Here is a 22,960-nt window from a genome sequence, read left to right on the forward strand (position 1 = left end):
CAGAATAAAAGTATTTCACAAGGAAGATTTTATTTAATTATTTTCCTTAATTACAAAGAAAGCTTGTGGAACAAGGCAGTAGCAAAACAAGTAAAGTAAAACCTGAGGAAAATCTGTTCTACACTGAACAGATGAAATAAACCTTATTAATGCTCAGAAAGAGAAAGCATATCTTCCCCTTTGGCTGTGCCCAAAGTCACCTCTGTATATTTAGCCTTAACAGATATAGTCAGCAAAGAACTATCAATAGTTATCAGCTTATTTGACAAATAAAACCAAAAATTATAAAGGATCAGAATTTGGGGTTCTAATGTGTAAAATAAAAATTCTTTCAGTTTGTTTTCTAGATCAAGCATGTTTGTTTTAATACAGATTAAACCTTGTCCTTTCCTAAGCATGTATTCACTAGAGAAAAGGCGTATCTCTACCTTGTATTTGCTAACATGTAATAACAAGTGTAAGAAGAAATTCTAGTGAACTAAAGTCTGTGTTGATGTGAGCTAGTGAGACTGTGGTAGAATAATGTGGAAGAGTTTATTTTTACCTCCACCTGATTGCTTAAAACTACAGGCTCCTGTGTTTTTCAGGATTGTGTAACTCCAGTAAATCAAAATTAGATATACAGAGAATAGAGAAAAGTAATTTTTCTTGTAGAGATAGGGATAGGAATCTAAACTGGTGGTTTTCCGGCCTATCTTTAAAGTTTGGGCTAGCATTAAAAGCATCTTTGTAATTCACAGTGGTAAAGTGCCCTTTAACAGATCTAACAATCGTGCTAAAACTAACAGGCTGAGAGGGCAGCTCTATCTATATCAAGGTGGTTTCGTGTTGTGTGTCCTACAGATTTGGTCATTTGTTATTTCAAGGAAAAAAAAGTCAGGCGATTATTACAGTTTTGTACTGGAGTGCAGCCATGAGTAAATTAGGATGAGTATTGCTGTCAACAATCGACTGCAGTTTTTGTTGTTATTGGTTTGGAGTAATACAGACATCTCAATAAATGAAATTTTGTAAGGTTTCCAATGGCAAGACTTATGTGATTCCTACGAACTTTTTTTTTGCCTTTTAATGAAGGCAGAGGGTGTGGTAGCAGTGAAATGCCAGCACTGGAGTCATTCACTCTGTAGACTCTAGTACAGTGGGATCTTCAGTATCCTAGAGTGCTTTTCTGAGATGGAAATAGGGGTGTGTGCTGTATTTTTCAGGGAGCTATCTTGTTACAGCATAATGTTTAGAACTCTTTCTGATTTTTATGGCTGTTTTTTGTTGGGTTCCGGTGTTAGGGTTTTTTGCAATGGTAAGAATTTTAACATGCTAATGTCTTTCTGGGTGGTCTTTGTAAAATGGCAATTATGGCCTCATTGTCATGGGTATTATGGAGATTAATTAGCCTAGTCTAGTCATTTTGAGAATCTTAATGGTTGCAAAGTCCGGAAGGGAAGATTAGGTCATCTAAATTGACACCCTGTCTCTGTCATAGGCCCCTCCCTATGTTTTACCTGGTTATTGCTGCATTGAGCATCTTATTTGGTACAAGCATAACGTGTAATTAATTCTTCCAATAGGGCATCCTACCTAATTTTACCCCCTGTTTTGCTATTTAATCTGCCGCCTAGTTGCCTTTGTTCAGATTTGCTTGTCCTTTTCTATTTGAATTGGCTGGACTTCTGTATGCTGTGGTAGGCAGTCAGTGCACTTTCCTGATGGAGTTAAAAGCCAATACTGTTGTTACTATGAATGTACTTGCACACAAGTATCTTGTCAGCTCCTGATCTTCCTCCCCCCTCCAACTCTTCAATTTCCATGTTTTTCAGAAATATTCTCCATTGTTGGCTTCATCCATGCTCTTTATAGTACATTTAACTTACCTGTCACCAGTTATACACCCCAAACTTAGTTAGATGTTTCCAACATGTTGTACAGGAAGTGTGGTTTTAGTTATTTATCTTCAGAGTTGCTTTCCAGGATATGATTGCTCACTTCTTGGGTATGGCTTGGTGTATTACCTAGGCTAAGATCTGTAACTTGGTATTTGTGTGTGTTAAAACATATTTTGTTTAAATGAGCCCGTAGCCCTGAGTAGTCCAGACAGTTCTGCATAACTCATCACACTGTCTTTGCCATTATTTACTAGTCTGACTTTTTTTTTCCATTAAAGTATCAGTAGCATCATCAAGTACCCTTCGTTTTGTTCAGAGCTTTGTGTGTGAGATGAAATTTAAATGATTCTTGCAAGTACCACACACAAGATGGGTGCAGAATTTTAAGGCAGCGAGTTAATGACCTTTTGAAAGATTCCATCTTCTAATAGATTGGATCAGACCAATAAAGTAGGCGTTACAGGAATTTCAAATAGAGGTCTTTCGTTCTTGAATGACTGTCCTAGCAAAATGATTTTAAGTATTGGCCTCTTACAAAGTGGCTATGTACGAGGCATAGACATAGTAGATGGTCAGTAGTTTGGTAATGGGGAAATGGAAGTTTTCTTGTTTAAATCAGTTCTCTTTTTGAACAGCTGGAAAATTCAGCAGAGGCCAGTGAGGAGATGTGCATACTTAGGCACGCTTACAAAATCATACTTGTTTTGATTGCTTATTTCGTTTTGAAATGTTAGCAAATGTAGTGTGTACTCGAACCATTATCTGTTTGCACAATTGAGGTTGCTACTAATGGAAATGACAGGCAGAAATAGTTTCAAGTTCTTTAATTTATTCAGCTACTGTGGATCAAGTTTCTGCAAAATATTTACAAAATGCTAGTGATAGGAGAACAAACATATGTGGAATTACTACCCTGAGGCACGGCATATCTTTTATAAGATATTGAAAAATGCAAAAGGCAGCCCAACACATCCTTTGTAAATTCAAGAGCAAAGCTAACGATAATTTATTTAGAAATTACCTATCCTGCAGAAGCTGTTTCTTCTTGTGCATTTTTCTTTTGTTTCATTTTACACTACTGATATTTATTGAATGTGTAGTTGAGTACTGAGATGATGTGTTCCCTCCTGATAGTGAACTCTCAGAAGAGGGTTCAGGTGTCTGTCCATTATTTTGCTAAAAGGAAGTTTGAAAGTGTTTCTAAATGTCAAATTTGAATTCTAAACTAATTTCTTTTAATTTCTAATACATGCAGAGTTTCTGCTGGAATAGATACAGGATGGAGTTCTTAATTCTCTAGTTTTATTTTATTGGCCTGAGCTGTGATTGCAATTAAGAGTAGAGGTTCAGTTTAATGTTTTATAACAATAAAATAAATAAAAGTTCCTAAATGAGCAGTTAATTTTTAGTTGATTCTTCTTGTACCTTTAGAGATACCATGTTATATTTTAAAGTCTTATACATAAGCGGACATTTTCTGGCCTTTATTTGTTCTGTAACAGCATTGTAAGAGGACAGTGTGCAATATGTTTTGGAAATGGGTCCAGAAGGATATGTATAGGCAGTGCAGGTGTGTGGGCAGATCTCTTGTGGATGATCTTGATTGCTGTGCTGCTGGGTTTGGTTCATATGTGGAAACAATACGGTATTTCAGCAAAAGAAACAATGAGAAAGAGTCTGAGGTCTGAGATTTCCTTCTATAGGAAGAACTATAGAAAGGAAAAGAGCAATCATTAATCAAAAAGAAGTTGGAATTGCTGTTGCTTTAAGAACAAATCAGTTGTGCAGGATGTATGTTCTTTGAAACTTTAAAGCTGTGTGACACATTGTAAATATTTAACTGGTATATTTTTCCTCAGAACCAGTTACTAATGAGGTTTAAATCCAGTATATCAATTTTTAGTTACTTAAAATTATTATATATTAAATAATTATTCAATAGTCTAGGCACATACAGTGCCTTATTTTCCCACTTTTAACTGGTCTCAGCAGATGGTATGCATTACAGATCCAGCACAAGTGCTGGCAGGCAGCTGAGCTTGGTTTTCTGCCACAAGTCACATGTCTTGGACCAGTCGCCTGAGGCCGAAGGCTTTGTCACATGGCAGGGGCTCCCATCAACTGAATCCAGCGGTTACTCTGGAATTGAGTAACACACCCTAATGCTAGCAGTAGTTGTGTTAACCATTTGGGGGATGAAGTGGGGTTGTCTTTTTACCTTATTTTGGGTTTTATTTAAACAGAACAGTAGTCCTTAAACTACCATTATTGTACTGTTTTAGCTAAGGCTTTTAAGTGCATTTAAAATATGAAATGTAATTACAGAAATGAGTTTACAGTGCCTATTTTTACTCCCTTGGTATCTTTTTACACTGGCCAGCTGTAAAATCAGCTGAGTCACTTCATTTGAGTTAAAGGGCTTAGCACTGGGAGGAGCTTACTGCTGTAGCTATTTAAGAATTTTGCATCCCTGTGGATACTGCAGTATCTAAAGGGGTGAGGGGGGTGGGTGGAGGTTCAGAAGTGAGTCAGCAGATGGAGTTACACTGATTATAATGCTGTAGTAATATATTGATAAATTTCCTGTTAGCCTTTCTTGACATCTTATCAATATGATTGCCATGTTTAGAAACTGTTTTTAGGTCGGTTAAATTTTCTGCAGAGGAAGAATGTGTAGTAAAGAATTTTTGTATTGTGGTCTTTACAATCTAATAAACTCATTTGAACACTGAAAGCATGAATAATTTTTTAAATAGAAATTATACAGAATCAGCACTTTTTAATGTGATTTAGTTCTCTTCTTGATGTCAGTACAGAGAACAGAGAATGCTCTACTACCCTAATCTTAATGGAATAGAATATGAAGGGTAAATATTGATACAGAATGGTACTTATCTGAGACTTTTTAAAAACTGTTAGTTGCAAACCTGACTTCCAGTAGGATCTTCACCTGGAGTACTGCATGCAGCTCTGGAGCCCTCAGCGCAAGAAGGACATGGAACTGTTGGAGCGGGTCTAGAGGAGGGCTACTAAAACGATCCAAGGGCTGGAGCGCCACTCCTGTGAGGACAGGCTGAGAGAGTTGGGGCTGTTCAGCCTGGAGAGAAGAGAAGGCTGCAGGGAGACCTTATTGTGGCCTTTCAGTACTTAAAGGGGGCCTATAGGAAAGATGGGGAAAATCTTTTTAGTAGGGCCAGCAGTGACAAGACAAGGGGTAACGGTTTTAAACTAAACCAGGGTAGGTTTAGAATGGATATAAGGGAGAAATTCTTTACAGTGAGGGTAGTGAAACATTGGAACGGGTTGCCCAGAGAGGTAGTGGAGGCCCCATCCCTGGAAACATTCAAGACCAGGTTGGATGGGGCTCTGAGCAACCTGATCTAGTTAGCGGTGTCCCTGCTGACTGCAGGGGGTTTGGACTAGATGACCTCTAGGGGTCCCTTCCAACCCAAAACATTCTATGATTCTATGATCTTTGAAACATGGTGGGTGGAAGACTCACAAGATAGTAAGTAGCAGAAGCGCTTATCCTGGGAGTACAGGAATGAAGTTGGGTGGACATCCAGAACTGAGAGACTTAAAGCAATTAGCTGGAGCTGTAGCCTTGGTTGCAGAGTAACCCCATTAACTCCCTGAAGTCGGTCTTTCACTAAGGAGTAACACAGTAAACAGTAACACATTAATTCACTAAGTCAGTCCCTAATCACTCTTCTTGAGAGGACTCTTTTAAAGGTACTGTAGGAAGTGCCCAATGTGATGTTAATATAGCTTCTCAGAAATAAAAATCTAAAAATATTTTCTTTTAATTTTCATATTCATTAGAAGTGCCTAAATGGAAATCTGAACTTTGGAGTTACCTATTAGCTCCTGTTAGCCATTATTTTCTAATTTGAAAGAATAAAAACTATTAAAAAAATATTTTTTTTCTGTATTAATATTAACGCTACCTTTTTGTTTCACTGCAAATAGGTCATTCTGAACAGAGTGATTCTCCCCCACAACTTTGAGGCTACAGCAGCAATTTTTTTTTTCCTGTCATAATTTCTTTTTTCTGAGATATATTACTTATTAATTAATATATGGTCTAGATAAAAGCAACATGGTGAAACTGGTTTTGATATTGGGATGTTTTAAGTTTAGAAATTATGCACTTTGCTTTTTTCCCCTCAGTGAGAGTGGAGGCCTTCAGCGATTAAAGGTTTATTTGTGTTCTTTTCTCTTGGAAATCAAAAGCATCATCTGTCAGTAGGTGGAAGTGTACTAAAAGCTGAATATCAGTTGCTGTCCTGTTGTATCAGTTCATCCAGTGCTGTAGTTCTGCCCTCAGCCTCCCTGCTGTCCTGGGAAGTTTTGGCAGCCTTGTTTTTCCCATGTGGATGGTTTTCTAAAGGCGAGTTCAGTGTGCAGCCACTGTGGTACAGACGCTCCTGAAATGCTTTGCTTCACTACCTGTCAAAGTACATTTTAGTTCTAAGCATAGTCTTAGTTGGAACAGCACTAAAGTCTATATTACTGATGGGACCTAATCTTCTACGGCAAATATTTGGGACAATTTTAGGTCCCTTTGACCTGTTTTGGCCTGCCTAGGGAAGTCAGTAGAGATTTACCTCGGACTTAAGGTGTAATAATGACACATACATGATGACATGGCTTGTCTGACTCACTCTCTGGTTCCTGCTGGTACTGATGGTATTTGCTTACCTGGTGCTTCACTAAACAGAGAGGCTGGTCCTCAGGAAGTGCTTCTCTCAGGACCTGGTTGCCAGAATTGCTTCCAGGTGAGCGGTGGATTTCTCTTTCATGTGCTTCCTTTGCTTACACTTTAGTATCAAGGTGCCTTTACTCAGGATTGGATCGAGTGAAAACTCAAGGACTACTTTGAAAGCCCATTTACACAATTTTGAGGTGTAGAGATCATCCACTGAGTAAGGGCAAGACTTTCCCTTTTTCTTAGGGGTCAAGTGTCAGCGCACAGAAATCACAGTGGGGCTGTGTGACAGAAGGAGGGGTGTACTTGGGACACCTCGTATATGGATGTGACAGTGTTGCATTCTGTCTCCCATCGTGTGCTGGTATTCCCATCTACCCCTTCCTGTACCCCTTCCTTCTCTGGCACTACTCACACATGCATGTTCTTGTTCCTGAGACACGTAGAGCAGACGCTCATAGTTTCAACCACAAAAGACCCATGTAATAGCTTAGTGCGGCTTTTGGGATTAGAGGGTGATCTCTGTAAATCTGACCTGTGTACTTCTGTTTCTAACACAGTTACTCATAGGAAAGTTACCTACAGCGTAATGACTGAAGTTCTTCAAAATGCCAGCTGTACAATTTTATGCTGTAATTGTTCTAGCCGCCTGCTTGAGAAGATGATGGCTGGAGTACTGGGGATGTGTTCATATGCCCTTCTCTGCTACTACAGGCTCGACCATTGATCTAGACTGTGTGTGAATGATAGAACTGGTACTTTCTAGCAGGGACTTGAGGGTCTGCTAGGGCTCAAGCAGACTTCAGCAGGCAGAAAGAATCTGAATTTATCTGTACAGCATGTGCGTGCTTATAAACATAATCTGTTTGCATCTTTCAAGAGTTTCTGTGGAACCAACTGTTCTTTGTCTGCTGGAATACTAGTTTGTGGTTTTCACCACAAAATAAATAGTGATGTTTTAGTACAGAATATTGAAGTTTGTTTAGGTTTTTTGCTTTGTATTGAGGATGTTTTGTAAGTGTGTTAACCCCTCTGTTTAAAACTCTAGCAGTCCATGTGGTTTGTCTAGTTGTGTAGTAAATTTGTTTTCCCTTTATTCAGCTGCTGCTCTTCATTCTACCAAATCTTCCAATGTCTGAATCAAATATTTTTGCAAATGATGTATCTTTAATTGTTACAGAACCAAGGTCAGAGTTCTTTTGTGACCTTCAGTAAGGGTAGCTGTTTGCGTGTAGGTTGTACATCTTCCTCTTGTTCTGAATATAGTGCTCCAAGGAAAGCAAAGTAGAGCACCATTCTTACCTGGTTGTTTTGCACGCATGTTCAGAGCAGCAATTTAGGTAGCAGTTGTGGGCATAACAGCAGCAGTGCAATTCATTCTTTTGATAGCTTTTGGCGAAGCTCAAATAAAAAAAAATGTCTTCCCTAGAATCTCTGTATTAAAATAGCAGAAAATGCTGGTGGTGGGTTAACTGATAGTAAACTGGTAGTAACATGCTTTAAAAAGCTGTGAGGAAGTAGAATAAGAATCCAATGTAATGATGCGATACGCTAAACAGTAAATTCCAGTTGTCAAAACTGCTGAGATATCAAGATAAGAAGTAATAATGTGGGATGATTAGTTTGCATTCTCTTGTCTGTATCTGTCCTATGGTACAGTTATGCTTTATGTTTCCCAGGATGGAATCTGTTGGTTTGCTTTGGTAGTGCAAGGAGATCCTCATCTGTGACAAGAGCCCTCAGATGCTACAGTATATACAAATATTAATGACTTGTTTGTTGCAGGTAACAGATTAGGAGAAGGAGGTGCTAAGCATTATTAGGAACTTTTCTGGACAGGAGAAGACAATGCAGTGAGAAGTTCAGAGCTAGTCATGAGTGAGGCTTGGTCTTGATCTACTGTATGCAATGATCACAAGACTGCAGTAAGTTAAGGTGGGAAGGCGGCAGTATTTTAAACTTGCAGGGTATGTGTGTGTATGCATTCCTGCCCACTTGCTTATGTGATATTAATGAAGGGCAGTCAATTACATTTGTCCACAAGAAGCTCCTTCTACTGGCTTGTTTCACTTAGTTCAGCACAGAAATTTACCATCTTATTCATCAAAATCTGCACAATTGGAATACTGTTTAAATTCTAGGAAATAATTTACATATACTAATATGTTTTTTGTCTTGTCTCAAACTCTTCACACCCACAGAGTGAAAGACTATCTGAAGAGGCTTGGGCACAGCTTCTTGAAGATGTATTTCAGAATTGCATACAAATATAACTTGATAATTGTGTTTTCATAGAATCGTAGAAGGTCTGTAGCTGACTAGAAAAGCTGTTATGCATGAGTAGTGAAGAACCTTGTGTACTTGGCTAGCATAGTAAATATTTTTTTTGGCTGGTAATATCATTGCAAGTTCAGAATATTAAAGAACTATGTTGCTTAGAACAAAGAATAGCAATACATTGGCCTGAAATAGTATTAGAGAGCAGTGGACAAGATAGCGTAGAGGACCTATCTAGGCAAATCGGCTTATGGTGGACTGCATGGGCCAAATGTGTGTCTTGTACCTGAGAATACAACTGACGACTTGACTTTCTTTTTAAAGTCAGTGTTGCTATCATCCTTTGGGGCTTGAAAAAACAGGTTGGATCTCTTGCCAGCTGTGACCTCTCTGGAAGAAGTAGTAGCCATATATAATAGATTGTCAAGGCAATGTTCATAAAACAGTAATAAAAATACTTTTTGACAGTCTCACTGGCAGAGACTCAGGGCTGTTAGAATCCAAGTCTGTCTGTTTTGCTTTCCTCAGAAATACTTAAGTCTTTTGCATGCATTTTATTGCCTGGTATGACTTTAGGGATAGTAACTTAATTTGTATTACTGTGTAGAACTTGAAGCAAATTGAGTTGAGAGAGACATGAGGAGGAAGAAGATGACGTGATGATAGATATTGTGCGCTAAAATAATAATAAGAAACTCTCACTTGCTGTTTTAGAGACCAAGACAAAAATTCTGGTTTGATTTTTTTTTTTTTTTTTTTGCCATGTTCTTGATAACTGTCTGAGAAAAATGAAGTTTACACTTCTAGTACTTCTAAATTAATATGAGCTGTAATAACGATCGTGCTTTATATTATCTTTATATGCATCATTATATGACTGTGCTTCTTCATAAACCATCTTGGTTTTCACCTTTTTTACTGTGCATTTTTCTGTTACACATTGGTTATATGATTTGTCAGATTAGTTTATAGTTGGTCTAGAGCATTCAATTAGAAAGCTAGACTTTTTTCATTGTTAGGTAACAGGCAAGTGTTTAAAACTATTTAATGAGTTCTGCATTGAAATATGAATTAACTTTTTAAAAGAAAATATATTAAAGGTAATATGCATCACAAATGTTTAGTTTGCAGTAAATTTCTGTGTAGTGGAGTGGATAGTGCATGAAATTTAATGCCAAAAAGCTGGTGTGTTTAGTTCTGTTTTACTTTGAAGCCTGTGGTTTTGTGTGTGGTGATTCTTGATTTGCTGCAGGAAGAAGGCAAAACAGAACTGATTCCTTAGCACTAAAATTAAAGCTTCAGGGTTGCTTTTTTCCCTTCTTTTTTTCCTCTTCAGTCTTCATTATTGTCCATAATAAACCTTTATAAAATGTTTCTGCTGCCTCTTCTACATGGTGTAGTCTAGCTCTCAACTTCCTGTTCGCTAGCAATATCCAACACAACTAAAAAAACCCAACAAAACCAAAACTAAAAACCAAAACTGAACTGTTAAAAGAAAAGTGTCAAGTACGTAGAGCTCAGAGGTTGAAGTAGATTGAAAGAATTTTCTGTGAAAGCTCTTGTTAAAATTAGATCAGTTGCTATTTTCAGAAAGGACAAATAATATATATGGGTTGGTTTTTTTTTTCAGAACAAGTGAAGTTCTTATTATTGCTGCTTTTATAGGAATTCGATGTGCATTACCGTAATCCACAAAATTAGTTGAAGTCTGTGTACCTTTTTATTTTGAGAACCAAGTAATTCCTGCAGGTTAAGTGTATGACAGACCTGCAGTTTCTTCCTGAAACCTTATGATGGTTTCCTTATTGGAAGACTGGAAATCATTCCTCTAAGTCAAAAAACAAATCCTCTGACAACAAGTGGAACTTGTTATTTGCCTCCTAATTGAAAAAGTATGGTCTCTGACTAATGTAGCTAGAGGTTCTGGCAAAAAGACATTTTAAAAAAACCTAAACCCTTAAGTTTTTGCCAGTGAGCTGTGTTCTTCTAAGAAGAGTGTTGCTGATACAGTGTACAGGCATTTGTGTGCTGGCAAGGAATTTGTTATAAATGATTGGCTCTTAGTAACTTTGTGGTTTTGCTATATCTGCTGGGTAATTGGCTCTCATGGACAGGTGTTTTAAGGACAGGAACAGATTTCTTCCAAATTTTTAGATTTCCATTTTCAAAAAATGCATTCAAGTTCCATTCGTGCTGTCTTTTAATAAACTGTTAAAACAGAAAAAAAAAATGTAAATTTTAGATTTCCGAAGTATTGCTTTTAATTCCCTGCAAAAATGTAGAGGTTTTTTTTTCTGCTGCTGTCTTTGGAAAGCTAAGAAAAATGGCTTCCTGCTGCTTGCTAGTATTACAATGGAGACAGTGGAGCTCCTTACCTTCCACTTGGTTATACGTGTGTGGTTTTGTTTTGTTTGGGTTTTTGGTGGGTTTTTTTAAGATTTGTGTTTATTGATAAATTTTTTTTTCTTGCAGTATAATGTTTGAAGAGCACTGTTCATAGCAGTGTTTTAGTTATCTGTCTGGTGTTGCATAAAGCACAGTATGAAAGATCCAAAACACTGTAACAGGGAGCACTGTCTGCTTTGAATTTTATGTACTGAAATGCTTCTTCTGTCATTGTATGGTAGGCATCTGAGTACAAATGTCAGACTTTTTTTCCCCAGTCGATAATGTCTTTAAAATGCAAAGCTACTGTGTAAACTCTTCTTAAGATATGGAGTTAAATAGCAATTTTCTTAAGAACAACAGACGGTAGAGGCTGGATAGGCTAATATAAATATTAAACATGCAATTGAGCTTTATTGAAGCTTCGCTTATTAATTTACGTCATCAAGGATCACTGGGTAATATATTTATTTGTCAGGCAGTATTTAATTACTTTGTAGAGCATGGCCAGATCTTCAAGGAAACTATTAGCATTTTGCTGTCCCAGGATTTGGTGCCTTTGTATGAGTCACTGTGCATACCAGATGGGACACTGAATGACCTCTGGGTTAGTCTTCAGAATGATTCATCAAGTGCTTCACCTGTCTTCCAGACCAAAAAGCAAGCTATTATGTTTGTTTTTTCTCTTCTGGATTTAGAAAAGTTTTAGGCCTTCTTCTGCAGACCAAAACCCTAGTTTAAAAAAAAAAAAAAAAGGTACCATATTTGCCTCCTGTAGGTTTAGTCTGATCTGCATCTAGGGACAAGGTATCCAATTATTTCGACAACTGTCACAGCATATATCCCCTTCACTTAATTCCTCACCACCACCTTGGAAGACTTCTACCACTGCAATGAACAATCATTATGTTATTTTCTGCTAAATAAGTATGCTCTTGGAAGATAAGTTGTCTTGGAGTGTAGCTTCATGTCTTAGAACTTTTGATCCAAGTCTGTCTTAACCACAGCTGCCACAATACTGAAAAGCAGTATTACGACCATCCATTTTGGTTTGTATCCTATTACGTCAGAGGGAGAGAAGAAAGACTGTTGCACCTCACTTACTTTGATTTGAAGTGGTGGAGATGTTCTTGACTGTCATTGCTTATGGAACTGAAGCTAACAATAAAGAGGAGAGCCAGAGGCTACTGAAGCATGGATATGAAGAGAAAATGCAATGGAAGCAAGCTAAATGAATTAAATATGTTCTCAGTGTGGTTAGGGAAAAAGAATGGGGGGGGGGAGAGGGGGAAGAAGCTGAAGCAGGATTAAAAGACAAGTGAAAATGTTTGTTTATAACATAGGGAAGAAGGATCACTGAGATAATTAAATTGTGTAGCAAACCTAAAATCTTTAGTCTTTATATTGAACATAATATTTCATGGTTAAGTAGGTATCTATCATCATAAACCTTGAAGCTCTGTTAAGAAAAAATGCATTATGCTGGTGATGTGAGTTTAATTCCTAAAATAAGTTCTAAAGAGGATGAATTTTTCCCTGTACGATTGTAAAATTTCAAGAGCAGTTTTTTCTGCAGGGTACCTTCCCTAGTGCATCATCTTTTCAGATTACTTATTTGAATTTTGGGGTGTGTATGAGATGCCCACATCCTAGTGTTCTAAATTAATGTTCTGAACCAACTATAAACTAATCGAGCAAATCATGTCAGCATGAAAAGCATTAATCTGTTAATGTGAAAATGTATAAAATTACTTAATGTAGAAAAACTTGCACAACTTAATAATGTGGTGATGTGTCTTTTTTTCCTGCAGATGCCCTCCTCGAACTTTTTTACCAGCACTCTGCAAAATTTTTCTTGATGAAAGTGCTCCAGACAATGTATTAGAAGTAACAGCTCGTGCCATAACGTATTATCTGGATGTATCAGCCGAGTGCACCCGTAGGATTGTGGGAGTAGATGGAGCTATCAAGGCACTTTGTAATCGTTTAGTAGTTGTTGAACTTAACAACAGAACGAGCAGAGATTTGGCTGAGCAGTGTGTGAAGGTATGTGTACTGAAGAACGTCTGCCTTTAAGAAGGAGCTGGAAAATTTCCTGTTTCTGAAAAGCTTCCTCATGTTCTAATCCTATTTATTAAAATGTCTGGTGCTCTTCAAAGCTGCGATTCCCTTAAAAAAGTATAGAAAAAGAAACAAAAAATACTAGAAGGAAGTTTTCCTGTTTATCTCATGTGACTGGAATGCTAAGGGCTAATTTTATGCTAAAAAGGGAATGAAGAATTACTCCAGATACAGATAAATTACCTGCTGTAAAAAAAATCTTATGCTGTCTCTTCAGTAGCACTAGACACAGCTCCTCCGCACCCTTGTGAAGTTTTCAGAAAAATTTACAAGACCTTTAAAATCTCTTGTTTAAAGCATAATTCACGGCCATGTGATAGCATACAGTTTGAGTCCCTGATTACCATGGCATCAGACTTTATGCATGTATTTTTTATTTACTAGTTCTAGTCTACTCCAAAGTAATACACTTAAGTGTTGGAGTAGCAGTACTCTGGGAAGTTTCAGAGCTCTCCATTGTGTGTTATCCAAAGACTTCATTCTCCCAGGAAAAGATGCGATTATCTAGCTGTCTTTCATGATCACCTGTTATGACTATTGGGTGATATTCTTCTACTTGCTCCTGTTATTTTTGAAGAAGAATGCAACTACTAGAGTACTGGTGGCTTTGGCCCCTTCTGGGTGTTGAGGAAGAGAGGGTTTTTTCTGTTCTGTTGTTTAATTTTCTTAACCAGTTCTGTAGATGGGTATAAGCAAACAACTGACTTTTTATGTGTACTTCGTTCTAATTAAATTTCATTTTGTCATAGGTATTAGAACTAATCTGTACGCGTGAGTCGGGAGCTGTATTTGAAGCTGGAGGGTTGAATTGTGTTCTGACATTCATTCGTGACAGTGGACACCTTGTTCATAAAGATACTTTGCATTCAGCTATGGCTGTAGTATCCAGACTCTGTGGCAAAATGGAGCCTCAAGATTCTTCATTAGAAATCTGTGTGGAATCACTGTCCAGTTTATTAAAACATGAAGACCATCAGGTAATGTAATAGTTGGCTCAATATGCTGTGAATTTAACTTCGACTATGTTTAATAAATGAATGGCTAGGTATTTTTATATAGCCTATACAACTGTATGTTTACATAGTAGTTGTTATATCTGGATATTATGATAGTTTCCTTTACAGTTGTGATGACAAGAAGATAAAAACACTGCTTAGTGTTTGACTTCAAGCACTATTGTGTGAATATGATCTTATTTAACCTCTGAAAACTTTATTGAAAAATATCCTGTAACTTTTTTCAGTGCATTTTGAGATACTTTCTGAAGTCATTACTGTTCTATGTCTGCACCTCAGTCACTATTAAATTGAGCACAAATAAGAGGCAAAAATCAATTTGGTTTGTTTTTCTTTTGCCAAGCTGAAAGAGGTAATAAGAACATCCACAATCAATGCTAAAATATTACATGGGAAGCCAGCTTGAATGGTACTAGTATAGATGCAGCACCGCTTCTTTATTGCAGTTTTATTAACTTAAGATGAACTAGTCCTTTCCATGTATAAAATGAATCCTAGAGGACTTATCTTCCTACTAGTAGAATCCTTTTGTGTATGTCATACTAATCCTTTGCAATAGCTATTTAGCCAAATTGTTGCTGTACCCTGGCCAGGCTTCTTGTCTGTAGCATTCTCAGTCCCCATTTTGCCCCCACCTCTGTCCTCATTCCTTTCCCCGCCCCCAGTCTGATTTATTAAGCACATCATAGTTGGGAGACTAAATATTTTTGCCTGTGAGTGATTTATTTTTTTTTTATATAATTTTAGATCTTTTTGAAAGACCCAGTTGGCAGGATACTGTCACACTAGCCATTTCAGAACAAGCTACCATGTTTCATAGACATTATGTAACTTTATTAACGCTCTGATCATCTCAGGCAAGCTAATCCTGAAATTTAGACCCTAAGTTTGTAGTATTTTAACTGTTCCCAATTTATAGTGTGTTTGAAAGAAAGCAATCACTGGGGCTGTTGGAGATCTGAATGTGAGTTCAAATTAACTTAATCTTTTAGCAGTTAAGCTTTAAGATAAGTGTGCTTAAGACTGGAGTAACCCAGATGATAAGTAAATCTGTACCTGTATCCTTGAGAAATGTGTTTTGTGTGAAACAAGCCTCAAGATTCACAATGAATGTTGATGTGTGTTATGGATTTGCCCAGTAACTTCCTCTGTAAAGTTTTGTTGTTCCTGTACTCCATCCTTTTACACTATTGGATCTGGTCAGATTTGTGTGGGCTGCTAGTTAGTGACATGACTTGAGGGAAGAGTTCAGACTGGATGAATGCGGTCCCAAGAACAGCTTATCTATAAGTTTGGTTTTTTAACCTTTCTGCTAAACTTGCAGTTTGTGAGAAGAAATGTAAATACCTTCCACAGTACTCTCTTGCTTTGTAAACTGATGCCACTAGTGCTGTGTGTTTAAATAAGCTGAACCTTTTGTGTATTTCTGAAAGAGCTGTTCTGGTAAAAATCCATAAAGTATATATGGATTACATAAATATTCGCAGAATTGTTTAGCCATTGTGCTGTCAAAGAACTAGAGCAAAATGCCAGGGACATGAGTAGTGACCATTACAACTTAAAGAAAAAAATTCCTTGCAAAAGAGTACTGATAAATCAGAATGCATGGCACGCAGGGATCGTGCCAGAAGTTTAACATGCTTTGCATTTCTTCAGGAGAAACTTTGCTTTTAAAGTCTTTGCAAACTTAATGGAGATGTAAGGTTTTAACTTCAGGAAGTCTGGCTAATGCTCTAATCTTGTTCGCTGTGTTGATGAGTTAACTGTATTTAAGGCCTTGGTATGTGACAGCTGACAATCATTTTGAAAATGGGCTGTGCTAGAAGTTGATGACGTTTTAGGTAATGAGAACTGTAAAGAATAGTATTGGTGGGGGGGATTGTGGGGTTTTGGTTTGGGTTTTTTTTAGTATTTCTTGACACCAGTCTGGTTTGCTCTTGCACATCTATGAAGGTAAATGTGCTCATCTTGATACACCTATGCAAATCTCCTGATCTGAAAGATGGAGACGCTTTTAGTGCATAGATGAGAGAGAGATTAAAGGCAAAACCTCCCTTTCTTTTTAACACTGACATGAAAAGAAGTTGGATCCTTTCCTGGGCAGTTGGCCAGCAGTATTTTTTTGCTGGATTGTTAAGAGGATCATCAGTAAGCCTTGTTTCCACAGTGTCACTGGGGTTTTTTTTTGGTGGTGGTGATTTTCTTGGTTTTTTGTTTTCATGATGTTTGTTTGGTTTTTTTTTTTTCTTTAGCAACAAAACTAAATTTGGGAGTTCGCATTTTATTGTCACAAAAATACTTGCATATCTGTGGGTTAGGTGCTCAGTAGACAGTCTGGGTTATCTTAAGGGTAAAATCTGCTTTTCTTAGTTTGTCGTATTTTTAGGCTTGGTCCAACTGAAAAACTTCTTTTACTTATGAGAGTATGTAAACCTTTAAATACAGCTATTAACTATCAAACTTCACTGTCAGTTTAATACTTGGGAGATCTGAGTTGGTACCTCAGCTAATGGCTTGTTTGATAGCATTTCTTTTAATAGAAAGCACCAAATTAATATAACATATTGTAATATTAGCATAATATTTATTATAAATATAAAATTAGAATCATAGAATCATAGAATGTTTAGGGTTGGAAGGGACCACTAGTGGTCATCTAGTCCAACCCCCCTGCAGTGAGCAGGGACACTGCTGACTAGATCAGATTGCTCAGAGCCCCATCCAACCTGGCCTTGAATGTTTCCAGGGATGGGGCCTCCACTACCTCTCTGGGCAACCTGTTCCAGTGTTTTACCACCCTCATTGTAAAAAATTTCTTCCTTACCTCTAGCCTGAACCTACCCTGTTCTAGTTTAAAACCATTTCCCCTTGTCCTAACACAGCTGGCCCTATGAAAAAGACGTTCCCCATCTTTCCTATAGGCCCCCTTTAGGTACTGGAAGGCTGCAATCAGGTCTCCCCGTACCCTCCTTTTCTCCAGTAGTGGTCATCTAGTCCAACCCCCCTGCAGTGAGCAGGGACACTGCTAACTAGATCAGATTGCTCAGAGCCCCATCCAACCTGGCCTTGAATGTTTCCAGGGATGGGGCCTCCACTACCTCTCTGGGCAACCTGTTCCAGTGTTTTACCACCCTCATTGTAAAAAATTTCTTCCTTACCTCTAGCCTGAACCTACCCTGTTCTAGTTTAAAACCATTTCCCCTTGTCCTAACACAGCTGGCCCTATGAAAAAGACGTTCCCCATCTTTCCTATAGGCCCCCTTTAGGTACTGGAAGGCCGCAATCAGGTCTCCCCGTAGCCTCCTTTTCTCCAGGCTGAACAAGCCCAACTCTCTCAGCCTGTCCTCATAGGAGAGGTGCTCCAGCCCTCGGATCATTTTTGTAGCCCTCCTCTGGACCCGTTCCAACAGTTCCATGTCCTTCTTGTGCTGAGGGCTCCAGAGCTGGACGCAGTACTCCAGGTGAGGTCTCACCAGAGCTGAGTAGAGGGGCAGAATCACCTCCCTCGACCTGCTAGCCACACTCCTCCTGATGCAGCCCAGAGTACGGTTGGCCTTCTGGGCTGCCAGCGCACATTGCCGGCTCATGTCTAGCTTTTCATCCATCAGTACCCCCAGGTCCCTCTCGGCAGGGCTGCTCTCAATCCTTTCTTCCCCCAGCCTGTATTGATACCGGGGGTTACCCCAACCCAGGTGCAGGACCTTGCACTTGGCCTTGTTGAACCTCATGAGAATATATTCTATAAATATAGAAGACAAAACTGCAAATAATTCTTTTAATTGTCTTCATGGATCCTTGAGGAACAAATTTGAAATTCAGTAAATGTGTGAAAGTTAGGAAGTAAAACCTCATAATGCATTTTCTTAGTGGTTTTGGGTTTTTTGGGTTTTTTTGCTTAGTTTTATTATCAGAAAGCTGCTTTAACAGTTTCTGACATCAGAACAACCAGAAGGTTAAGCACTCCATATTTCAATACCAAGCTGTGGGTTGGTTTTGTTTTTTCCAAACTGTTTCCCAAATGTGCTTCCAACATCTATTAATTTGGCAATTTGATTATTAAACGCATTTTCCTAGATTGGTTTGGGGTTTTGCTCATATAGTTACGGAGACACTCACAATGCTGAACTTTAGACAAAAATAGTTTCCTTAATTTCTGTATATCATCAATGGAGGGAAAGGGGAGAAAAACCCCAAGAACAGTACAGTCCTTCAGTGAGCAGTTCAGAGCACTGCTAGGTTCTGACTCAGAGTTTCTGGCTTAAAAAGCCTGTCTCCTCTGTTTGTTGACTTTGAAGGGAACCTGAGGAAATCAGCTGCTTCTGTGTCCCCTGTATTCTTGTCAATATCCCCTTAGCATCCGCCCATCTTAAGTAACAGATTTTTCATCTTTTCTCTTGCACTTCTTTCTTAGGTTTCAGATGGAGCTCTGAGATGCTTTGCTTCATTAGCTGATAGATTCACACGGCGTGGAGTGGACCCAGCTCCATTAGCTAAGCATGGATTAACTGAGGAGTTGTTATCTCGCATGGCAGCTGCCGGTGGGACAACATTAGGACCATCTTCAGCTTGCAAACCTGGACGGAGTAGTACTGGAGCACCATCCACAGCTGCAGATTCTAAATTAAGTAATCAGGTGTCAACTATTGTGAGCCTGTTGTCAACCCTGTGTAGAGGCTCTCCAGTAGTAACACATGTAAGAAATCCTTTTACGCTACAGCTTTTTCTTCTTACCGGGTTTTTCCCTTCATGTGTTTTAGTATATGCAAGATTTGTTTTGCTATTTTGTACATAGATTTATAGATTGTATTTTTATATATATATACACGCACACATACCCATAGGTTATTTATAAAGAGGGGAAAAAAGGAAACATTTCATATGGAAATGAAACCCAGTTCTGATAGTATTTTCTAAAGCCCTGTATATTTTTTATTGTTCAGACTTTTAATTATTTCCAGGATCTCCTAAGATCTGAACTTCCAGATTCTATAGAAAGTGCGTTGCAGGGTGATGAGAGATGTGTACTGGATACCATGCGGTTAGTAGATCTTCTTTTGGTGCTACTGTTCGAAGGGAGAAAAGCCCTGCCAAAATCCAGTGCTGGATCTACAGGCAGAATCCCAGGATTGCGAAGACTGGATAGTTCTGGGGAACGTTCTCATCGGCAGCTGATAGATTGCATCCGCAGTAAGGATACCGATGCACTAATAGATGCTATTGACACAGGAGGTAAGCAAAACTACTCTGAAAAAGAGAATTTTATGGTCTATGGTGTTATAACAAATACTTAGGTAGTACCTTGAAATTCTTTATATACAAGTTCACTGATTTTATTAAATACACAACAGGTCTTGTTAGTAATAATTTCTATGCTACTTTTTTTTTTTATTGCAATTAAGAGCATAAATACTTCCCTAGAATTACTGAGGATGCTGAATTTATTTTTTTTTTTAAGACCTACCATTTATTTAAAAAACACTGATGAAGTTAGATTTATAGTTCTGAGAGTTTTAATTATTTTATTTAACTCTCTTTCAGCTTTTGAAGTAAATTTTATGGATGATGTAGGACAAACTCTTTTAAACTGGGCCTCAGCTTTTGGAACTCAGGAAATGGTAAATTAGTTTTACAGAATCTTAAAAATTTAGGTTATTTATGTAAAGAAAGAGATAAAAAAAACTAGTTTCCTTTTTCTTGTTTAACAGGTAGAATTTCTCTGTGAAAGGGGTGCTGATGTTAACAGAGGTCAGAGGTCATCCTCATTACATTACGCAGCGTGTTTTGGAAGACCTCAGGTAGCAAAGGTACGATTTAAACTGACACTGTTAAAGCCTTATGTAACTGACTCTGTCCCTTGTTCTGTATAAAATGCCTTTGATGCAATATGTTTAACATCTGCACCATCAAATATTTACATACTCTTTACAGTGTTTACCAAAAACCAATTTTTTTTGTTATGTTAGGGCAGTAATATGAATAAAAGTGCTTTTATATTAGCTCTACAGATATAAAAGGCACGTAATGTTCTAATTGCTTATAAGAATGGGAAAAGTGTAGGAAAGATGTATGAAAAACATGTTTACTACTTTGGAAGAAGGAATAATGTTTTCTTCATATTTAAAAAATATTTGTTCTCAGACTCTCTTACGACATGGTGCAAACCCTGATTTGAGAGATGAAGATGGCAAAACTCCTTTAGACAAAGCTCGCGAAAGGGGACACAGTGAAGTAGTAGCTATTCTTCAGTCTCCAGGTAAGCGCAGTTTTTAATTCTATACCCTTGCTAGTAGAAATGCTTATATATGTTAAGTAATTCAATTTTAGACTTTTACTCTATTGAGATTTGTTTGGAAAAAAAAATAGTATTTTGTGGCCAACTTTCCTTAACCTGCAAGTACATATAGAAACCTTAACATTTTAGGTGTTTACCAAAGAAACTGCTGACGGGGCATGAGCAGTGGCAGTGGTCCTGCTCTTTAGCTATGGCATGGGGCTAGACTGGGATTTTGCTGTGGGTTCAGAGGCTGTCAGCCTTGGTAGTTCTCTGGCATCCTTTCTTTCTACATGGGAACAGCACTTTACTTGTTTGTGAGGCCTTTGTAGTGTTGGAGCCACAGGTTGTTATGTGTTCATATTTAGTTCACTTTAAGGACTTCGAGCTTCTCCTATGAGTGCTCTTTGGTGGTACTTGTTATCAAATAGTTTTCTGCAAGAAGTCTTGCACATGAAAATTCTTTTATATTCTTAGGAATGCATATTCCTGTTCAGGTAGTTGGATGTTAATAAAGGAAACTCTTACATTTATTTGAAGGGGTTTTTTGGTTGGTTGGTTGGTTTTTGCCATTGAACATTTTTGGAGAAAAAATATTTTCTAGGGGATTGGATGTGTCCTGTTAACAAAGGAGATGAGAAGAAAAAGAAAGATGCGAACAAGGATGAGGAAGAATGTAATGAACCCAAAGGAGATCCAGAAATGGCACCCATATACTTGAAAAGATTATTGCCTGTGTTTGCACAAACATTTCAACAAACTATGTTGCCTTCAATAAGGTAATAGACATGATAGACAATTTCCCTGCGTATTTTGAATTCTTTAATATAGTCTGTTGAAAAAGCCAAGGTTGATTTTTTTTTTTCGGTAAAAATTATAACATCTAGAAGTTTAAATAGTGCAAGTGACATGTAAAAATATTTCTGTTTGAATAGAAGTGGTGGTTTGAAAAGTCTAAGTTTTACTTGGTATCTTAAGTAGCATTTTTTTCCTTTCTGGGGAGGTGGTACCTTGGAAAAAATATGGTTAGTCAGAAGTAGGAAAGAGAAGCATACTTTTGACTGTAGTAGTCTGATGAAAGAACACTATGTTCATATAGGACGTTGTATAGACTGTGTATATGGTAATGAAAGGACTGATTTAGGAGAGGAAAACTAATGAAGTGATATCAAGATATATTCATTGGAAAATTTAGGACGACTGGAAAAAGCTGGTTTAGAAGACTTTAGGAGGCTTCTTAACAGCTTAAATGTTAATCAACTGGAGAAGATCTCTCTTACTGAGAGAGTTAAAAGAATGTAATCTAATTCAATACTTAAAAAGGAAGCTGTGAGTGCCATAATGTTTGTGATAAATTGCTCTGACCATAACCTCTTGGCCTTTTACACTACAAATATGACATTTGCCTAATGTCTTTATTTGTGTTCCCGGTGTTTATGCGTACTTTGAGGGGTGAAAATACAAAATAAGAAGGGACTCTAGTGCAGAGATCTTCCACGTGACATGATGATAGGAAGCTTAAATTAGGTCATTTTAAATGAAGAAAAATAAGAAATTATGTTAACAATCTGTACATGATTAACTGTTGTTGCAGATTGTGGAAAGAAGTGGTTGGCGCTCTGTATTTTAAAGCTTCCTTATGAATTGGTGTTGTGGTTTAACCACACGGCTGCTCGCTCACTCCCCCCCCCCTCAGTGGGATGGGGGAGAGAACTGGGGGGGGGAGGAAAGTAAGACCCGTGGGTTGAGATAGAGACAGTTTAATAAGAGAAAAGAATAACACTAGTAACAATTATAATGGTAAGAGAATATACAGAATATACAAAACAAGTGATGCACAATGCAATTGCTCACTACCCGCTGACCGATGCCCAGCCTGTCCCGAGCAGCCATCACTCTCCGAGCTGCAATCACTCTCCCCACGACCGACCAACTAACTCCCCCCCCACCCCCCACCCCGAGCATGACGTTATATGGTATGGATTAGCTCTTTGGACAGTTTGGGTTAGCTCTCCTAGCTGTGCTCCCTCCCAGCTTGTTATGCACCTGGCCGAGCAGGAGAAGCTCAAAAAGTCCTTGAGTAGCCTAAGCACTACTTAGCAACAACTAAAAACATCAGTGTGTTATCAACATTCTTGTAATACTAAATCCAAAACACAGCACTATGCTGGCTACTATGAAGAAAATTAACTCTATCCCAGCTGAAACCAAGACAATCGGGTACATCATATTTTTAAAAGTCAGTAAAATAAAAGTTCAGGTTTAACCATACAGAAGTGATTGGCTTCAAAATTATAGTTCT

General features: G+C 38.0%; 1 protein-coding gene across 8 annotated transcripts in view; it reads left to right on the forward strand.

Annotated features, from left to right (window-relative positions):
- Positions 1–22,960, forward strand: part of HECTD1 (HECT domain E3 ubiquitin protein ligase 1) — a 65,212-nt gene that overhangs the window by 5,220 nt on the left and 37,032 nt on the right. For 5 of the 8 annotated variants that reach the window (XM_035902093.1, XM_035902098.1, XM_035902096.1 and 2 more), the window contains exons 2-9: positions 13,062–13,296; positions 14,121–14,348; positions 18,799–19,080; positions 19,328–19,616; positions 19,926–20,002; positions 20,093–20,191; positions 20,526–20,640; positions 21,263–21,437. In XM_035902093.1, the coding sequence (XP_035757986.1) occupies positions 13,062–13,296; positions 14,121–14,348; positions 18,799–19,080; positions 19,328–19,616; positions 19,926–20,002; positions 20,093–20,191; positions 20,526–20,640; positions 21,263–21,437 (1,500 nt within the window). The remainder of the gene's footprint in view (positions 1–13,061; positions 13,297–14,120; positions 14,349–18,798; positions 19,081–19,327; positions 19,617–19,925; positions 20,003–20,092; positions 20,192–20,525; positions 20,641–21,262; positions 21,438–22,960) is intronic. The other 3 variants (XM_035902095.1, XM_009646703.2, XM_035902099.1) reach the window with 1 other exon arrangement.

Source organism: Egretta garzetta, unplaced genomic scaffold (assembly GCF_000687185.1).
Source record: "Egretta garzetta isolate BGI_Z169 unplaced genomic scaffold, ASM68718v1 scaffold79, whole genome shotgun sequence".
In the NCBI taxonomy this organism is placed as follows: domain Eukaryota; kingdom Metazoa; phylum Chordata; class Aves; order Pelecaniformes; family Ardeidae; genus Egretta; species Egretta garzetta.